Genomic DNA, 19,699 nt, shown 5'->3' on the forward strand with positions numbered 1-19,699 from the left:
TGTTCATCACTTTAGTTAACTGTTGTCCCCAACGTCACACTTCTTGAATAGCGTATTCATCTTAAAACTGTTCTTCTTGAACTTCGTCAATCGATTACCTAAGGCATGGATTTCTCTTCCAGTCTCTTGGTGTACATAACTTCTTTTCTCCTTCATGTATTTAAAAGTCTTCACCAATCTAGGCTTCATTCTTCATATTAGGCCTTTAATCATCTTGTACATATAATGTAGTTTAGTGCAGTCTTCTATAAAACCAGCTTGATTGCTGTATGTCATTATTGTGAACAGTTATCTCCTTGTTTCTCCTGTAGTATGGCTTTCTTCCTGTAACTTCTCATAAGTCTTTATTGCATATGCTTCTGTATTTGTAGCATGTCAGTATATCGCTGCATAGGTAGAAAAATCTATATCTTCCACATCTTCTTCATATACGGAATCAAAAATAGAATATCTATCAGTCTTTTTCAAAAACTTCTACATTGGCTGTCTTCTTCTATAACTGGATGATCTTGACATCTTAGTCTTGATATCTTGATATGATGTAACAGTCTCTATTGTAGTTTCAAATGTCCATCAAAACCTTCTTTCACTCATCTTCTGGTATTTTCTATGCCAAAAATCTTGTCCTCTTCTAGTTCATCAGATTTATCTGTAAAAACTGAATATCTCCATCCTCATCTTCTAATGCTCTCTCTTCACCCACCTGATAATCTCATTTATCTTTTAACCTGATGTCTTCTTCTGTCTGGTCTTCTTTTCTTGTATTCCTTCAGGCCCACTTTTCTCTTAGTGCTGTCTTGATCTTCTCTCAGCTGGTGCGTCAACCAGTGGTTGGAGTTGTTAAAGAAGTAAAAGTACGGTTTGGTCCTCACACTTCTCTGGTTACTCCAGTTTCAATTGTTTCTTCTTCAGCTGTTTTCAGATCAGAGCTTCTTATAACATAGCCTCATCAAATGGCTTGTCTTCATGTTGATGTCTTTGCATAGTCTTCTAGCATGTGGCTTTCATCGCTTTATCTTAGCGGGTTTCTTCTGGGTGCCTGCAAGGAATGCTTGTTTGGAGTCTTCTTTGGTTCAGACAAAAGAGATTATCTTGTGAGACTTCCAAGCTCCAATAACAACATTTTCAATTCTTCTTTAGTGAAACCTTAGTATAATGTAGTCACAAAAATAGAGTCTCTTGATGCTTCTTAATAGGATCTAGCCTCAAAAATGAGTAGAGATTTCCCCCCTTGAGGCTAGGACTATAAAAATTAAAAATCTTCTTTAACGGTCACTTCTGTATGTTCATCCGTTACATCTCAACATGGCAGCTGCTATATATGAGTCTTCATTACTCCTTTAGCTTCTCATGAAAAAACTTAAAAACAAAAAAAAATAAAAAAACTTGACTCTTCACTAGTGCATTCTTCTTCTACTTATTGGCATAATAGCTTATTAATGTCTGTATAAAAAGACTGTAGTAGGCTTTTTTTTCTTTCTTTCTTATCTTCAACAAAAAAACTGAGATCAGCAGTCATATAAAAAAAAAATCTTTCATTTGTAGTCTCGAGAGAAAAAAAAATCAAGTGTCATATCTCTTTAAGTCTATCTCTGAATGCATGTTGTGTTGCTGTCAGTTGGAGGATTGTCTTGTCTTCTCCTGTGTCGGCATCTGGTAGTGCTAACCACACACTAAAGATTCTTGTTCTCATAAAAAAATTACAAAAATAAAAATGTCTTCTTACATCTCATTTATGCCTGTAGTAACTTGTCTTGTGTCTGCAGTCTTCTATATTTAAAGAGCTATACATCTTTAAAACAGGATTTCTCTTTTTTTTTCAAAAAAGTTATTTATAGGAGCTTTTGCTTTCATCACAAAGTCTGTTCAATTCCCTAGTATAAAAAAACAATGTTACTTCTCTTGATAGTAGAATCTCTTACGTATATATAAAAAAATGTTCTTTGTTTGACAAAAACTGCTGTCTCATTTTTCTTTTCACTGAGCTTGTCTCAAAAAGTTTTTCTGCACTTCTAAGGTAGCCATTTTCATAATGTATAGCTATATACTCTGCTTCACTATGCTGCTCTAATGTAATCTGCTTCATTTTGTCAGAACATGTAGCGCTATTCCTTTTCTTAGGTTCAATAGGTCAAAGTATTTATTTTCTCTTCTAAGTCTTTTCATAGACCATAAACTGAGTGTGCTCATTAGCAATTCTCTTCTATGAGATTTTAAAGCATAAGAATATCTTCCTTCTTTGCTTTAGATTTTTGCATGCTTCATATGCATATCCAACTCTATATTTGAGTATATAAGTACTTTTTTATTCTCTTATCGCGATAGAAAACTATGGTCTATATTTCCACCATAGAAAGTATACTTCAAGATAACAATCAAGATAACCATCAACTGTTGGGCGCCAACTGTCAAAAACCTGAGCGGTTTTTGCCTTTTTCATGATTGCTAACTCAGTAAAGGACCAGCCCTTAAAGCGTTGCTATCATATAAATCCGGCATAGCGGGGTCTGAACCCTCTATAACAGTAATTATAGATTGACGGTATACCTTGAAATGAATCAGAGCACTCACTATATGATTTTATATAAAAAATTGTATTTGCTTATCATACAGCATATATACAAAATATGAACAGTTCCAAGTAGTGTTTCCTTATTAACAGTATTCCATCTTATCAAGGCTTTAGAGCCAAGCAATTATCAATCTTCTAAGTATATTCAAAAAGTAATATAACTGTTGTGTTATGTAGAATAAGATCAAAAGTAGTCTCATCTGTATCAATAGCTGTGTATCTAGTAGCTGTGTAAAACTTGTAGTAATCTTCTTAAAGAAATAGCATAAAAATAGCTTCTAAAAACTTCTTGCTAACATCTTAATAAAACTTAATGCTGAAAAATTAATACAGTAAATCACCAGAATATTAAGCATATTACCCCTTCTCTGTCATCTCTTCAGCATCTAGAACCACTTGTGGGAAGGTAGCTTCTGCCTCATGTGTCTTCTCAGGAGATTGTTGGGCTTCTGCAAACTATGAGCTCTCAGCCCCTACCTTTATAGGGGTAGGAAGCAATATGGCTGCCTAATCTGGACTTTCCCTGAATCCCAGGTTCTGATTGGCTAAAGCTGCGTGCGTCAATGCTTTATCATGTTTTGATTACCTAAGTCATAATATTATTGTTTATAAATTCTTAATTACCTTATCTTGTGGGAATTTACGTCATTTGGAGTGCTTGACATTTTGTTTAGGTCATTTCTGACGCACCTAATTAAAAATGGACGTCAACAGCCATCTTGTCTGTTGGCTGACCCAGACATGGAGACTAAACAATGTCATTCATGACGCATTTCTGATAAAGTGTTCCCTGTTAATTATGTTGGAATGTCTTGGTACTTCCCCAGACATGAGATTGGTCAGGTTGACACTGTAACCAGACCTGTAAGAGCCTTCAGCAATTTAAGGCTTATTGAAACATACAAGGCTTCTAATATACTTATTTAAATATAAAGCTTATTATATAATTCTTCTTAAAACAATGAATCATATAAGGAATAATTGCATATTAAATCTTAATAATATAAAATCAATGTCTATGTTTTTGTCTTTCTTATAAAATAAATATAATGTCCACCGGCAGAGGTCAGCATTTCATAACAAATAACAAACAGTATTAATAATGTTGTGGCATCATTGAATCATGTTTAACTAATTGGGAAAAACCCTTGTTTTATATTTTATATCTCTCATATTTTGACTTTCTCTGTCTGGGAAATGTTTTGCTGGCCTTGGCCTTCAACCAAGGAACATGTAAACAAAATTGTCTAGAACCAAAACAATCCCACAAGAGTGTTTTACTGTCTCAAATTATCACTAGCTTTTAAATATATTTCACAGTATTAAAGTATATTATATAGGGTTTAACAATAACTATTTATTTCTTTGGAAGGATTGTATTGATTATTAATATTTATATATATATATATACACATATGACAGTTTTTCCTGCATAAATAAAACCGCTAGAATTCTGACATGGCTATCTAAAGGGAGGGGCCTCATTGACTACCTAAAGGGGGGAACTCTCTGGCTACCTGAATGGGGGATCTCTAGCCACCTAACCAGGGAGGGGGGTCTTCTTTGACTACCTACATGGTCTGCCCCAGTGGGGGGATCTATGGGGATTAGTTCTCGAAACCCCTAGCTAAGCCTCTGGTGTCAAGGCCTACTCTGGAACGAATAATGGCAAAACGGAAGCATATAGGGGGGAAAGGAGGATGCATCCTTGTCTGTATACCATTACATGACCATGTATGTACCCTGTTTCATTCTGGGTTTTTCCCTAAAGTATCCTTTAAAAATCAGGAATAGATGTCAGCAAAGAGAGTCTAACCTGCAAAGCTAGATTTTTCACCCTTAAAACCCCCATAATGATTTGGGATCCCAGGAAAGTGCTATAGTAACATATATTGTGTACTGTATTTATCTGATGATGCTGCTGTATATTTTGCTTCAGCTTCAGTTGAAATCTCCTCTTCCTCTCTCCTGTTTCCTCAGGTATCGCCCCTGTAAGTAAGGACAGCCTGAAGTACATCCTAACCTGCTGTGGCACCGGCAATGCGGTGTTCATTGTGGTGGGAGGAGCAGCAGAATCCCTGAAGAGCACTCCGGGGCAGCATGTGGTCACCCTGAGCGGACGGAAGGGCTTCGTCAGGCTGGCCCTGGAAAATGGGTAGGTTGCAAGGGCAAGGAATGCCCATGGGTCGCCCCAACAGGCACACAGATGGCAATGAAAACCCAACAGAGATTCTAAGCCTTCGTTACATTATCCAAAACCAAGCAAGAATGTGTGGACAGGAGTTCTACTTAAAGAATAACTATCAAAGAAACTTCAGAATCAGAATCAGAATCATTTATTTATTTCGCCAAGCATGAGCAACCATGCCCGGAATTATTTTTGGCACATACATATAGCTCAGGAAGAAGACAGAGAAGAGTGCATAGCAGCAGGGATAGATTACATTACATTTGCATACAATTTGCGTCAGAAAAATTACATACATCACAGTTCATTTGTGGCCTTGAGCTGACCAGCGGTTAGCCTTGTTGGCCTTGTGAGGTTGTTGCTTCAGTTGACCGAACGAGAGTGTCGCAGCCCGCCCCCCGCTTGTTGGTCTTGCACAGATGGGAGTATGTGGAGTGAGTTCAAGTGGCTGACAGCCGATGGGAAGAAGGAGTTCCTATGTCTCGCAGTCTTTGTGGGGATGGCCCCAAGTCTTCGGCCCAGGGGGAGCACACTGAAGTAACGGTGGCCTGGGTGCGAGGGATCATTGGCAATCCTCAATGCCCTGGATTTCAGTCTCTTGTTGTGCAGTAGTGCAAGTGAGTGGAGGGGGCACCCGATGATCCTCTCCGCCGACCTGATGACCCTCTGTAGTTTGAGCTTCTCACTGGCGGTGGCGCCAGCATACCAGACCAGGATGGAAGAGCAGAGGATTGACTCAATGGTGGCGGAGTAGAAGCTGGTCAGAATCTCTTGGGTCATGCCAACCTTCCTCAGCTGCCGTAGGAAATAAAGTCTCTGCTGTGCTTTCCGTTGGATGACAGTGATATTGGTCTTCCAGCTGAGGTCGTTGGAGATAGTAGTGCCCAGAAGGCGGGCACAGGGCACTCTGGCCACCTTGGTGCCGTCAATATAGATTGGAGGTGGGGAGGGAGCAGACCTCCTGAAGTCAATGATTAGCTCGACGGTCTCTGCTGTGTTCAGCACCAGCCTGTTATCCTTGCACCAGTTGCAAATTCTCTCCACCTGCTGACAGTACTCCTGGGTGTTATCCTTAGTGACAAGGCCGACAATGGTAGTGTCATCTGCAAACTTGATGACCTTGACTGAGTCTGCCTCCGATCTGCAATTGTTCGTGTAGAGGGAGAACAGTAGCGGAGACAGCACGCAGCCTTGAGGAGCCCCTGTGTTCGTTGTCACCACTTGGGAGCGGATGTTGCTCAGCCTGACGACTTGGGACCTGTTGGTGAGAAAGTCCGTGATCCACAGGCGTAGACTAGGGTGAACACCAAGTGCAGCTAGGTCTTCTTGAAGTATGCGTGGACAGATGGTATTGAAAGCCGAGCTAAAGTCTACGAGAAGGATTCTGACATAAGTGTTTGGCCTGTCGAGGTGGTCATTGATGAGCTCCATGCAGATATTGATTGCGTCATCGGTAGACCTGTTTGCTCTGTAGGCGAACTGGAAGGGGTCGAGTAGGGGCGAGGTGGAGAGCTTGAGGTAGGCTAGGACCACCCGCTCCAGGGTTTTCATAATGACAGACGTCAGGGCCACAGGCCTAAAATTGTTGAGGTCCACGACCCCCTGCTTTTTTGGAACAGGTACGATGGTTGACAACTTGAAGCAGGTAGGAACCTTGCTTTCCTGCAGTGACTTGGTGAAGATGTCGCAGAGGGTAGGAGCAAGTTGTTGGGCACAGGTTTTCAGGCAGGCTGGAGATATGCCGTCGGTGCCGGAGGTTTTCCTGGCGTTTAACGTTGATAGGAGTCGCAGGACGTCGGCCTCGCTCACTGCCAACTGGTTCAGGATGTTGCTCACAGGGCCTAGAGCGGGGGTGGTCGGTACCAGACGCCCCTCCCGTGCCTGGTTCTCAAACCTGCAGTAGAAACTGCTAAGTTCTTCTGTGAGTTTTAGGCTGGGTGCTGCATGTTTAGGTTGGGGCTTGTAATTAGTGACAGCCTTCAGCCCCTTCCATACAGCCCTAGAGTCCATAGATCTCAGGTGTTGTTCCATTTTTTCAGCGTACTCCTTTTTGGCTGCCCTCAGCTTCCGGTTGAGGTCGTTTCTCGCTCTCCTGTAGTCCTCCTGGTTGCCGGACTTGTGTGCAGCTTCCTTGCTTCTCCGCAGTCGGCGAAGCTTGTTAGTGAACCATAGCTTGTTGTTCGGGTACACCTTGAACGCTTTTGTTGGTACACAAGAGTCCTCGCAGAAACTGATGTATTATCTGCCCATTCATCCAGGTCTGGCGTTTCTAGGGACTTCCAGTCCGTGCAATCAAAGCAGGCTTGCAGTTTCAGCTTGGCCTCAACAGACCACACTTTGACGGACTTGATTGTCGGATTAGCTGATTCCAGGCGCCTCTTGTAGGTGGGAATAAGGTGGACGAGGCAGTGGTCCGAGGAGCCGAGAGCCGCCCATGGGACCGCCTTGTAAGCATCCTTCAGGGCTGTGTAACAGTGGTCAAGAGTGTTCTGGCCTCTGGTAGGGCAGGCTACATGTTGGTTATAGCGTGGCATCTCCTGTCGGAGGTTGGCCCTGTTGAAGTCCCCAGCGATTATGAACAGAGAGTCCGGGAGGGATGTCTCCCACTGCGAGATGGTCTCATTAAGGGCTAGCAGAGCAGATTTGACATCGGCATCCGGAGGGATGTATACTCCGGCAAGGACATACGAGGAGAACTCGCGCGGCAAGTATGGCGGCCTACAGTTTATTATTAGGAGTTCCAGGTCTGGGGAGCATTTCTTGTCAAGAACTGATGGGGGGGGGGGCACCATGAGGAGCTGATGTAGAAGCAGATGCCTCCCCCTCTTTTCTTCCCAGAGAGGACAGGGTCTCGGTCTGCTCGGATGAGGTTGTAGTCCGGGAGAAGGAGGGCGCTCTCGGGGATGTCCTCATGTAACCATGTTTCTGTGAAGCAGAGGGCTGGAGTGTTTCTGCTGAGGTCCTTCCTGTCGCAGAGTAGGTGCAGTTCATCCAGTTTGTTGGGGAGGGATTGGACATTGCCTAGGAGGACTGAGGGGATGGCTGAACGAATTCCCTTCTTTCTCAGCCTTACGCGGGCCCCTGCACTGCATCCTCTCCGCTGCCGGCCTGCTTGTGGTCTCAGAGCGGGATCTAGGACTTGCCGGATGTGGTCCCAGACCTGGTTGGATAGGAGTATGGCTTCAGGGGGCGAGGGGCCACGTGGCACCCAGTCTAGGAGCTGCTCTCTGGTGAAGGTCATGCGTGTGGTGAGGGGCGACGTGGGCGTGGACGGATGCCAGCGTGGAGTGATGGAGCATGGCATACTGGAGCTACAGGCTTGTTTCCCTGAGCGTATGTAGTACACTCCTGCAGGTAGGTCAGACAGGAGGCAAGAGGCAGATTAGTGGAGCACATGACGCGTACACAGTTCAGCCCCAGGCAGACAGCCCTAAACACCAGGCAAGCAGCCCCAAAAGCCCAGGCAAGCAGCCCAAAACAAACAGTCCGAAGTGCGCAGCCAGGCAGAGCAGGTAGTGTGAGACAGACAGTTATGCCCAGCCAGGGGCAGTGGGCTGGGGGGACAGTTTAGGGGATGGAGGCCGCCACAGTTTAGCAAGGCCGGGCCGGAGGGATTATAGAGAATCTGCCAGCAGTGGGGGCATCAGACAGACAGTTCAATGGGGCCTTACCCTTGCTGATTGGCTGAAGAGTGCAGCAGCGGGCTGCCTGCAGCAGGCGATGGCTGGGGTGGCCCTTTTCTGCAGCGGAGGGTCTCTGGTAGTGGTCCCCTTAGTGATCGGCAGGAGGCCAGGGGGTCAGTGGCTGGCTCTCTGCCGGTGCTGGGATGGCAGGTGCTGGGACGGCTCCTCCAATAGTCGGCTCCTCCAGACTCTTGCAGGCGGCACGACCGGCTCTCTCTAGTGGCCAGAGGTCCGCGGCTGGCTCACAGCAGCTGATGAGTCGGCTCCACCGCGAGCGGCGGGTCCTCCAGGGAGGCCAAGTGAGGAGTCGTCCGGTGGCCGGCCCTCTGGCTGCTGAGTCGGCTCTTCTGCGGGCGGGCGGCTCTCTCCGTCTGGTGAGTCGGCTCCCCCCGCGGGCTAACAGCAGCAGGCGGCGGGACCTCCAGGGAGGCCGAATGAAGGGTCGTCCGGCGGCCGGCTCTCTGGCTGATGAGTCGGCTCTTCTGCGGGCGGCCGGCTCTCTCCGGCTGGTGAGTCAGCTCCCCCCGCGGGCTGGCAGCAGGCGACCGGTCGCTCCCTAGCTCCTGTTTGCGAATCGGCTCCTCTGAAGAGTCGATTGCAGGGGCCATGCGCTCGGGCCTCCGGACTGGTCTCCGCGTTCATCCCACGTGGTCTCCACGTGGAGCGGGCTGAGTGCCCAACAGGAATGCTGTGGATATTGTGGCTTGCCCGGAGAGATATCTGCAGCTTCGGCAAGGTAACTGCTGCTGCACTATACTATACTGTACACTAATATACTAATATACTAAAACTAAACTATGCTATGCTATGTAGAAAAGAGAAAAAGGCAGGAGCTCTGTGCCGGGGCAGCCTCACGAGCGCCCACCGGATGTAAACTTCTTCTGTAAACCCCACATACTTATATAGCTTTTAGCCAGCAACACTAGAAAGATTTTCAGAGGTCTCTCATCACAGCCTGTGTGTAAAAAGTGCCTTGTTTACCAGCTGTTTGTAACAATTTGTGTCGGCATCGGGCTAGAGCTATATCATGTAGCTAGGTTACACTTCTCTGTTACTATTCACAGATGAGTGATTTGCTGTTTGTTTCTGCCCTTCCTACTTTTTTTGCAGATCATATGAGAACAGCTAAAAGTTTTTTAGATACAGAGAAGGATCTGAAAAGAAGGTCCTGTACTTTTCCCCTACTTGTATGCCCCCCTCCCCCTTCATTCAGAATAATCTCCCTGGCTGTTAACTATTTACTTTACACTGCATGGCAGAGAGAGAGAGAGAGAGAGAAATATGGAAATATATGTGACCTTTAGAATTTTAGTTAACTTTGATAGTTGTCCTTTAAAGTGATCCAGACAGGCCCAGATTAACATCACAGGAGCCTATAGGCACATATGTCCTGGCACCTTAGATTTCATCCTCCATGAACCTACAAACACCAGATGAACTGGTACCCCTGACTGAAGGGAGATCTGGTCAGTGGAATGCCGAGAGCTGTGTGAGTAACCTCTCATTTATGCTCTGCCTAGGCCTCTGCATACGGAGAGCCGCCTTTCCATCAGCAGGTGCCTGTAGGCATGTGCCTATAGTGCCTTATGGCAAATCCAGCCCTGGATCCAGGACACTTGGACAAGGTTGGCAGAGCATCTGATATAAATTACAAAATTGGAGGCTACCTATAGTGTTTAGATATTCCTGCAGTTCCAGCGATTGCTCCAGATGTAAAAAAATATCTCAGATTCTAGAGCAGGCCAGCTACTTTAACACATACCTTATGCAGTGTTTCAACACATACCTTAAAGGAGTCATCAGGGGGATATGAGGACAATAAGTGCTACTTACCCGGGCTTCGTCCAGCCCCAAGCTCCCAGCATGTCCCTCGCTGCAGCTCCGCGGTGAGCCGTTTGCCTGTGAAGCTTCCCGGTCCCCGGTGATGACGTCAGGCCGACCTGGAGGTCGGTCTGTACTGAGCCTGCGCGAATGGCGCTGTCTATCACCGCCATGTGGACCGGAGCGCACTGCGCAGGCTCAGAACTAATGCGCCTGCGCAGTACGCTCCAAACCACGTGGCGGTGATTGACAGCGCAGTACAGGCCAACCTCCAGGTCGGTCTGAAGTCATCGCCGGGGACTGGGAGGCAGCGGCGGCTGACGGCAGAACTGCAGCGAGGAACATGCTGGGAGCTTTGGGCTGGAGGAAGCCCCGGCTAAGTAGCACTTATTTTCCTTATAATCGCCAGATGATTCCTTTAAAGGATCGTTTGGGTTTTGTGAGGTGAAAATAAACTAATGAAATAAATCATTGTATTTATCCTCCTACTCCTAAAATTACTTTTAGACATCCCGTGGTTTTACTTTATATTTGAACATTTACAAAGTAAAGTGAATGTTTTATAGTCTCTGCTCAATGGCAGTCTATTAAAGGACAACTGAAGTGAGAAGAATATGGAGGCTGCCATATTTATTTCCTAATATGCAATACCAATTGCCTGGCAGCCCTGCTGGTCTATTTGACTGCAGTAGTATCTGAATCATACAAGAAACAAGCATGTAGCTAATCCAGTCAGATCTGACAATAATGTCAGTAACACCTGGGGCTTGATTCACAAAGCGGTGCTAACCCAGTTAGAGACTTTAGGCGTGATAACCATTGCACCATGCTGGTGAAAGCCAGTTTAGGTGTGATAAGTTTAGGCATGATAAGTTTAAGTATGTTAAGTTTAGGCATTATAAGTTTAGGCATGATAAGTTTAGGTGTGATAAGTTTAAGCATGATAAGTTTAGGTGTGATAAGTTTAAGCATGATAAGTTTAGGTGTGATAAGTTTAGGCATGCTAAGTTTAGATAAGTTTAGATCGCATGCAAAGTCCCACAAGCAAAGCAGCGCCATTAAACTCTATGCGAAGTGCACCAGACTTTGCTAGCGCAAAACTTTTGATCAGCTGTGCACTGCGGTGCTAACCCAGTTGGCGCTTAAACTTATCATGCCTAAACTTATCACACCTAAACTTATCATGCCTAAACTTATCACACCTAAACTTAACATGCTTAAACTTATCACAACTAAACTTATCACACCTAAACTTATCATGCCTAAACTGAGTTTAGGCATGATAAAGGTCTTTTCACCAGCGTGCTAACTGTTAGCACCGCTTTGTGAATCAGGCCCCTGATCTGCTGCATGCTTGTTCAGGGCCTATGGCTAAAAGTAGAACTGTAGAGGATCAGCAGGTCCACCAGGTAACTGGTATTGCTTAAAAGGAAATAAATATGGCAGCTCTCACTTCAGCTGAACTTTAACAACAGTGCAGGTTCAAGAAAGTGTGTTTCTTACCTTAAAGGAAACCTAAACTAACTACAAAAAAATTCCACTTACCCGGTGGCCTTTACCAGAGCCCTGTAGCCATCCTGTGCCCGTGTCGGTACGCAACAAACCTCCAGTCCCCCGTTATGGTGGAGTTTAGTTTTCTGGTCTTGCCTGTGCGGCACTGGTCATGCGTGTCCTTGCTGACTCGAAAATGAGACTTAGCCTTGGCGGGGGACCGGAGGTTCGTTGTGTACCGGCGTGGGCACTGGATGGCTGAGGGGGTGGTAGACGCACCAGGTAAGTGAAACTTTTTTTTTTACAGTTAGTTTAGGTTCCCTGTAAAGGAAACCAGAGCTGTTGTAAACAAAACGTTTTATACATACCTGGGGCTTCCTCCAGCCTCCATACGCATGAATTGCTCCCACGCCTCCGTCCTCAGTCTTCTCGCAGCTCCGATACCGGGTCCCCGCACTTCCGTCAGCCGGGCCAGTCTACGCAGGAGAAGTGCACCCTCTACGTATCTCTCCAGCGGCCACAGGAGAGATATGCAAACAGCGCACTTAACTTACGTCAGACTGGAGGCTACCTATAGTGATATTCCTGCAGTTCCAGAGATTGCTATAGATGTAAAAAAAATCTCAGATTCTAGAGCAGGCCAGCTACTTTAACACATACCTTATGCATCGTTTCAACACATACCTTAACCACTTGAGGACCCCCCCTTAAGGACCAGCGCTGTTTTAGCTGATCTGTGCTGGGTGGGCTGTGCAGCCCCCAGCACAGATCAGGGTGCAGGCAGAGCGACCAGATCGACCCCCTTTTTTTTCCCACTAGGGGGATGATGTGCTGGGGGGGGGGGGGTCTGATCGCTCCTGCCTGCCTGGGTGTTGCGGGGGGGGGGGGCACCTCAAAGCCCCCCTCCGCGGCGAAATCCCCCCCCTCCCTCTCATCCCTGTCCCCCCTGGCAATCTGGGCTGCACAGGACGCTATCCGTCCTGTGCAGCCAGTGACAGGCTGTCCCGTCACATGGCGGCGATCCCCAGCCACTGATTGGCCGGGGATCGCCGATCTGCCTTACGGCGCTGCTGCGCAGCAGCGCCGTACAATGTAAACAAAGCGGATTATTTCCGCTTGTGTTTACATTTAGCCTGCTAGCCGCGATCGGCGGCCCACAGGCTATTCACGGAGCCCCCCGCCGTGAATTGACAGGAAGCGCTGCTTCCTGATTAATTAGCCTGCAGCCGGCGACGCAGAACTGCGTCGCTGGTCCTGCAGCTGCCACTTTGCCGACGCGCGGTATGAGTGCGCGGTCGGCAAGTGGTTAAAAGAGTCATCAGGGGGATATGAGGACAATAAGTGCTACTTACCCGGGGCTTCGTTAAGCCCCAAGCTCCCAGCATGTCCCTTGCTGCAGCTCCGCTGGTGAGCCGTTCGCCTGTGAACCTTCCCGTTCCCCGGGAATGACGTCAGGCCGACCTGGAGGTCGGTCTCTACTGTGCCTGTGGACCGGAGCGCACTGCGCAGGTGCAGAACCGGTATCGGAACTGTGAGAAGACTGAGGACAGTGGCTTGGGAGTGATCGGAGCGGATGGGGCTGGATGTATAAAACGTTTTATTTACAACAGCTCTGGTACACTTTAACCACTTGAGGACCGCAGTGTTAAACCCCCTAAAGACCAGGCCATTTTTTGCTAAAGTGGCCACTGCAGCTTTAAGGGCCGCTGCAGGGCCGCACAACTCAGCACATAAGTGATTCCCCCCTTTTCTCCCCACCAACAGGTTTTTCTGTGTGAGGGGTGGATGAGAGACTCCGGAGATTCTCAGTTTTTAAAGTATTTTAATGTGTGTTGATTGCCGTGATCTTGTTCCACAATAAAGGTTTTTGTATTTTTGGATTCTGTGAGGCCCCTTTTTTAGCTAAAAAATTGGTTGACATTTTTTCTGTTTTGGGGGGTCTGATCACCCCCAGTGTTTATTTATTTATTTTTATAAATATTTATGTTATTATTTTCTTAATAAAATGTACTATTTTTTTTTTAAAACACCCCTCCCCCCAGCCAGCCAATCACGGCGATCGGCTGTCATAGGCTTCAGCCTATGAGAGCCGATCGCTCCCCTGTGTCCCAGGGGGACAGCCGTGTCACACAGCTGTCCCCAGTACAGCGCTGCCTTAGATCGCAGCACTGTACTATGTTAATAGACGGCGGATTCGCCATCTAACAGTCTCCTAGCGGCGATCGCTGCTGGGAGACTGAAGGCCGAGCGGAGCTCTGCCATCCAAGCAGGGATGCGCGAGCATTAGCACGAGTATTAGCGCTCGCACAATCTCCTGCAAAACAGGCCTGCAGGACCTTACACCAATCGGCAGCAGGCAGTCCTGGGGCTGCCGCTGCGGCCACACCCATCGGCGTGACGCGGTCGGCAAGTAGTTAAAGGACAACTGAAGTGAGAGGGATATGGAGGCTGCCATACTTATTTTCTTTTAAGCAATAGCAGTGAGGCCTGGAACCCACTACAAATCGCAAATTGCTAACGCAATCGCTAGCATTTTTAATTAGCATCTTGTAAGCGATTTCTTGAGCGTTTTCCAGTGATTTTGGTAGCGACTTTAAAAAGTGTAAGCTTTTTGACAGCGATTGTGTAGCGATTTAATTCTGATTGGTCCTTTCAATTTATTATAATTGATTTTACAGTTTGCAGTAATTTAAAATCGCACACAAATCGTTATGTGTAGCGATTCATGAGTGATTTGCCAGCGCTTCAATACCTTACATTGAAGCGTAAACGATCCCAAAATGCTGCATGTTCTGCGATATGGATTATGCTAATCGCAACTGCTACTGTGGAATCTGTTACATTTATTTGCGTTTAGGGAAATCACTAGCGATTTAAAGCGCTCCCTAAATGCTCAAAAAAGCGCTCTAATGAGTTCCAGGCCTTAGAAAACTTCAAGAATACAAGAATGTTTGTATTGAAAACCCTTTTGTACGAATAAAGATTGGATATGGTATTTTTCAAAAAGTCATTTTTCTGAGTTGATGAGAGAATGATATCCTTTGGTTACAATCAAGTGCTAAAGAAGGACTAGCTTGAAATAGGCCTTAGGCAAACTTGGGCTCCACTGTTGGTCATCTGGCTTCTTTGGTAAGGTAAGCTGTGGGAGGTTAGTCAGTAAAGGTGCCTAGGCACCTGCTTAAAGGATACTGCACCGAAAGGCTGCAGAGAGATAAAACCTGCATTGTGTAGGTAAAGAAAAGGACATACTCACCGCTCCCCTCGCTCCCTGCCGTCGGGTCCCGCTCGTCAGCCACAGCTCCCGGTACTGGCCGACTCTCCTGACCCCTGACATACTGCGCCGCACATGCGCAGTATGTCCTGTAATCTTCGCTTCTGGCGTCGCATCATGACGCCAGAAGTATGGACACTCCCCCGCCTCCTGCGTGTGCGCTCCAGCGGCTCCACTATAAAGCTAGCATGCGCGGCGCAGTATGTTCGGGTCAGGGGTCAGGAGAGTCGGCCAGTACCGGGAGCTGTGGCTGATGAGCGGGACCCGACGGCAGGGAGCGAGGGGAGCGGTGAGTATGTCCTTTTCTTTACCTACACAATGCAGGTTTTATCTCTCTGCAGCCTTTCGGCTGCAGTATCCTTTAGGGCCTTTTTCCACTAGCCTGCGATTTGCGATTTGCTTCTGACTGCAAATCGCAAGGTACATTAAACTAATGGAAACTGCAGCAGCAATTTCCATTAGTGCGATCCGATTGCGATGCGATTTTGGTCAAAGCGCAATCGTCGTCCTGCTGCGTTTTGTATTGAGCTGGACTATAATGAGTATAGTAGCTCAATCGCAATTGCAATCGCATGGTGGAAATTGAAATGCGCAATCGCGATCGCATTTCATAGTGGAAAAGAGCCCTTAAAGGGAAGGTCCAAGCAAAAAAAAAAAATTAGATTCACTTACCTGGGGCTTCTACCAGCCCCATGCAGCCATCCTGTGCCCTCGTAGTCACTCACTGCTGCTCCAGTCCCCCGCTGGCAGCTTTCTGACCTCGGAGGTCAGGGCCGAATTGCGTACATTTTTAAACATTCCCGCTAGTGCAGGATCATTAACACATACATTTTTACGCGTTAGTGGTGAAACGCGTACATTTTTGTTCCTGCACTAGCTGGAATGCGTGAAAATGTATGCAATGTGGCCCTGACCTCCGAGGTCAGAAAGCTGCCAGCGGGGGACTGGAGCAGCAGTGAGTGACTACGAGGGCACAGGATGGCTACATGGGGCTGGTAGAAGCCCCAGGTAAGTGAATCTCATTTTTTTTATTTTGCTTGAACCTTCCCTTTAAAGTGCTTTGTGGATGATGATCAGGCTCTGGTGTGTACACAGTGTCTGTTCTCTCTTTCAGGGCAGATCTGGTTCCAGTGTATTGCTTCGGTGAGAATGACATCTATGAACAGGTCCAATTCTCTGAAGGATCCCTGGGCTGGAAGCTGCAGCTCCTCTTCCAGAAACACGTGGGGTTCGCCCCTTGCCTCTTCAAAGGCACTGGTGTGTTCGGAGATGGAAGCTGGGGTCTCAACCCTTTTCCCCGGCCCCTCACCAGCGTAGGTGAGTGTCCTCCTGTGTCTCCTTCACACAATAGTAGATAAATGGCGTACGGCTGGGAACATCAAACTTGGAGAAGGACTTAGGAATACCGGTTGATAATACGATAAGTAATTGTATACAATGCCAAGCAGCGGTAGCTAAAGCAAATAAAATACTGGAATGCATAGAACGGGAAATAATATCTCAAGATCAGGGGCGCAGCAATAGGGGGTGCAGAGGTAGCGACCGCATCGGGGCCCTTGGGCCAGAGGGGCCACGAAGGGCCCTCCCTCAACCACAGTATTAGCTCTCTATTGGTCCTGTGCTCATAATAATCACTTCTATAGATACATTGAACAGTGGTAATCATTAACAAACTGTTCCCCATCCCCTTCTTGTACCTCTAACACTGTAATTGCCATTGGCAGGTTTTGGTGCGCCGTATAAATTGTCATGTAAAGAGTGCTTGGGGGGCCCCATGTAAAACTTGCATCGGGGCCCACAGCTCCTTAGCTACGCCACTGCTCAAGATGCTAGTATACTACTCCCTCTGTATAAATCACTTGTGAGGTCACATCTGGAGTATGGGATACAGTTTTGGGCACCACACTATAGAAAGGACAGTGACCTTCTAGAAAGGGTACAAAGACAGGAAACTAAATTAATCAGAGGGATGGAAGATCTCACTTCCCAATAAAGGTTGGACAAACTGGGCTTATTTCATTTAGAAAAAAAGCGACTGAGAGGTGACCTGATTAACATATATAAACACATCACAAAAGCTTGGCAGATGATCTTTTTGTCCCTAGGGTTGTACACCGGACAAGGGGACAGTGAACGCTAAGAATCCAGTGCAGGAGACTTGGGCACAGCTGGCGCCACCACAGGCCGTAATAGATATTACGGCTATAGCAGCACACAGAGTGTAACTTTGTTACTTTGTTGCCGTCAGAAGACAGAGCTGAAGTTACTTATAAAACACTGTAATTCGTCCTCCAGCAATCGCTGGAAGCTGAATTACATCATTCCCCACTATCCATGGCGGCCTGGAGGGAGAATAGTAATCAACGCCGCCGGGACTTGTGAAGCAGCAGGATCAGCAATACACCAGCTGTATCCTGTGCCCAAGTCTCCCGGCGCCGATTCATCTCGTACGCGGCGACAGGATATGCGCATGGAAGAAAAAAAAGATTTTGCCATCTACAGTATTTAGAAACGGATCCATCACAGTAAGAGTGGTTAAAATGTGGAATATCTTACTTCAGGAAGTAGTTATGGCAAACTCTGTGTCTGCATTTAAAGAAGGCTTAGATGCTTTCCTTGCATGTAAGGGCATCCATGGCTACAATTACCAGAGGTGATCCAGGGATATAATCTGACTGCCATCTGCAGTGGGGCTGGGATTTTTCTCATTTAAAGGAGTTATCAGGCAAAAAAAAAAAATGGGCTTCACTTACCTGGGGCTTCTACCAGCCCCATACAGCCATCCTCTGCCCTCGTAGTCACTCACTGCTGCTCTGGTCCCCTTCGTCAGCTAGCTTAGTTTTTGCCGACCTCAGGGTCCGCGGGCCGCATTGCGTACATTTTTACGCATTCCCGTTGGTGCAGGAACATTAACACAAAAATGTACGTGTTGAACCACTAACATGTAAAAATGTATGTGTTAACGTTCCTGCACCAGCGGGAAAGACACACCCATTTGGGATTATTGGCACCTCGCTGACCATCATTAGACCTTGTATGCTGTCAATCTATATTAGCCTACAGGCTCCGCCCCACACTTGAGGGAAAAACAAATTTTCCAGGATAAGACTTCAGCAGAGGAGCGGACAAGCAAACCCTTTCTATATTAAGTACTAGCTGGACGCCCGGCGTTGCCCGGGTATGTATTTGGCTAGTGTTGGCTCTGCCCTTTTTTCCTAACCCTAACACACAATTACTTAATGACCAAGTATGTGAGCTTTTCTGAATTTGAACCCCAATCACCCAATGGCCAACTGTACCAGGTACAGGTGATTAACAGTGAAAGAATGGCAGCAATTAAATATTCCCCTTACAAATCAAGAGGTGGATTTTGATTGGCTTTTATAGGCTCCACCCACTTTTCTGAATATTAATCCCAGTCACCCAGTGACCTACTGTGCAAAGTTTGAGAACCCTGCCATTAACAGTGTAAGAATGGCTGCAGTTTACATTTGCGCAATGAAATTTGTATTTTTCTCCACCCACTTATTTCCGAACATTGTTCAGGTATGTATTTGGCTGGTGTTGGCTCCGCCTACTATTTCTAACCCTAACACACAATTACTCAATAACCAAGCGTGTGAGCTTTGCGATCTTTGGCATCAATAATTTGCATTGAGATTAAACAAATCTGATTGGCTGTTTGTGGCTCCACCCCTTTGTCTGAATTTGAACCCCATTTACCCAATGACCAACTGTACCAGGTTTAAGGCTTGTGCCATTAACAGTGCAAGAATGGTAGCAATTACATATTCCCCTTGAAAATCAATACGTGAATTTTGATTGGCTTTTGTAGGCTCCACCCACTTCTCTGAATATTAATCCCAGTCACCCAGTGACCAATTGTGCAAAGTTTGAGAACCCTACCATTAAAAGTGTAAAAATTGCTGCAGTTTACATTTTCTCAGTGAAATTTGCATTTGTCTCCGCCTACTGATGACCCGGCATTGCCCGATTATGTATTTTGCAGGTGATGGCTGCGCCCACTTTTCCTAACCCTAACACACAATTAATCAATTACTCAATTACCAAGTTTGTGAGCTTTGCGGTCTTTGGCATCAATAACCTGCATTAAAATGAAACAAATCATATTGGCTGTTTGTGGCTCCACCCCCTTTTATAAAATTAAACCCCAGTCACCCAATGATCAACTCTACCAGGTTTGAGGCTTGTGCCATTAACAGTGCAAGAATGGCAGCAATTAAATATTCCCCAGAAAAATCAATAGGTAATTTTTTATTGCCTTTTGTAGGCTCCACCCACTTTTCTGAATATTAACCCCAGTCACCCAGTAACCAACTGTGCAAAGTTTGAGAACCCTACCATTAACAGTGTAAGAATGGCTGCTGTTTACATTTTCCCAGTAAAATTTGTATTTGTCTCCGCCCACTTATGACCCGGCATTGCCCGCTTATGTATTTGGCTGGTGTTGGCTGTGCCCACTTTTCTAACCCTCACACACAATGAATCAATTACTCAATTACCAAGTTTGTGAGCTTTGCAGTGTTTGGCATCAATAATTTGCATTAGAATGAAACAAATCTAATTGGCTGTTTGTGGCTCCACCCTCTTTCTGAAATTGAACCCTAGTCACCCAATGATCAACTGTACCAGGTTTGAGGCTTGTGCCATTA

The 19,699-nt window shown here is 46.4% G+C and overlaps 1 protein-coding gene and 1 long non-coding RNA gene across 6 annotated transcripts in view; one reads left to right on the forward strand and one right to left on the reverse strand.

The window, feature by feature from the left end:
* LOC137562584 (diacylglycerol O-acyltransferase 2-like) overlaps positions 1-19,699 on the forward strand; it is a 78,425-nt gene that overhangs the window by 41,183 nt on the left and 17,543 nt on the right. For all 3 annotated transcript variants that reach the window (XM_068274072.1, XM_068274073.1, XM_068274074.1), the window contains 2 exons: positions 4,553-4,727; positions 16,141-16,343. In XM_068274072.1, the coding sequence (XP_068130173.1) occupies positions 4,553-4,727; positions 16,141-16,343 (378 nt within the window). The remainder of the gene's footprint in view (positions 1-4,552; positions 4,728-16,140; positions 16,344-19,699) is intronic.
* LOC137562587 (uncharacterized) overlaps positions 1-19,699 on the reverse strand; it is a 173,116-nt gene that overhangs the window by 20,773 nt on the left and 132,644 nt on the right. The window lies entirely within an intron of this gene.

The sequence above is a fragment of the Hyperolius riggenbachi genome, chromosome 3 (assembly GCF_040937935.1).
Source record: "Hyperolius riggenbachi isolate aHypRig1 chromosome 3, aHypRig1.pri, whole genome shotgun sequence".
Lineage (NCBI taxonomy): Eukaryota > Metazoa > Chordata > Amphibia > Anura > Hyperoliidae > Hyperolius > Hyperolius riggenbachi.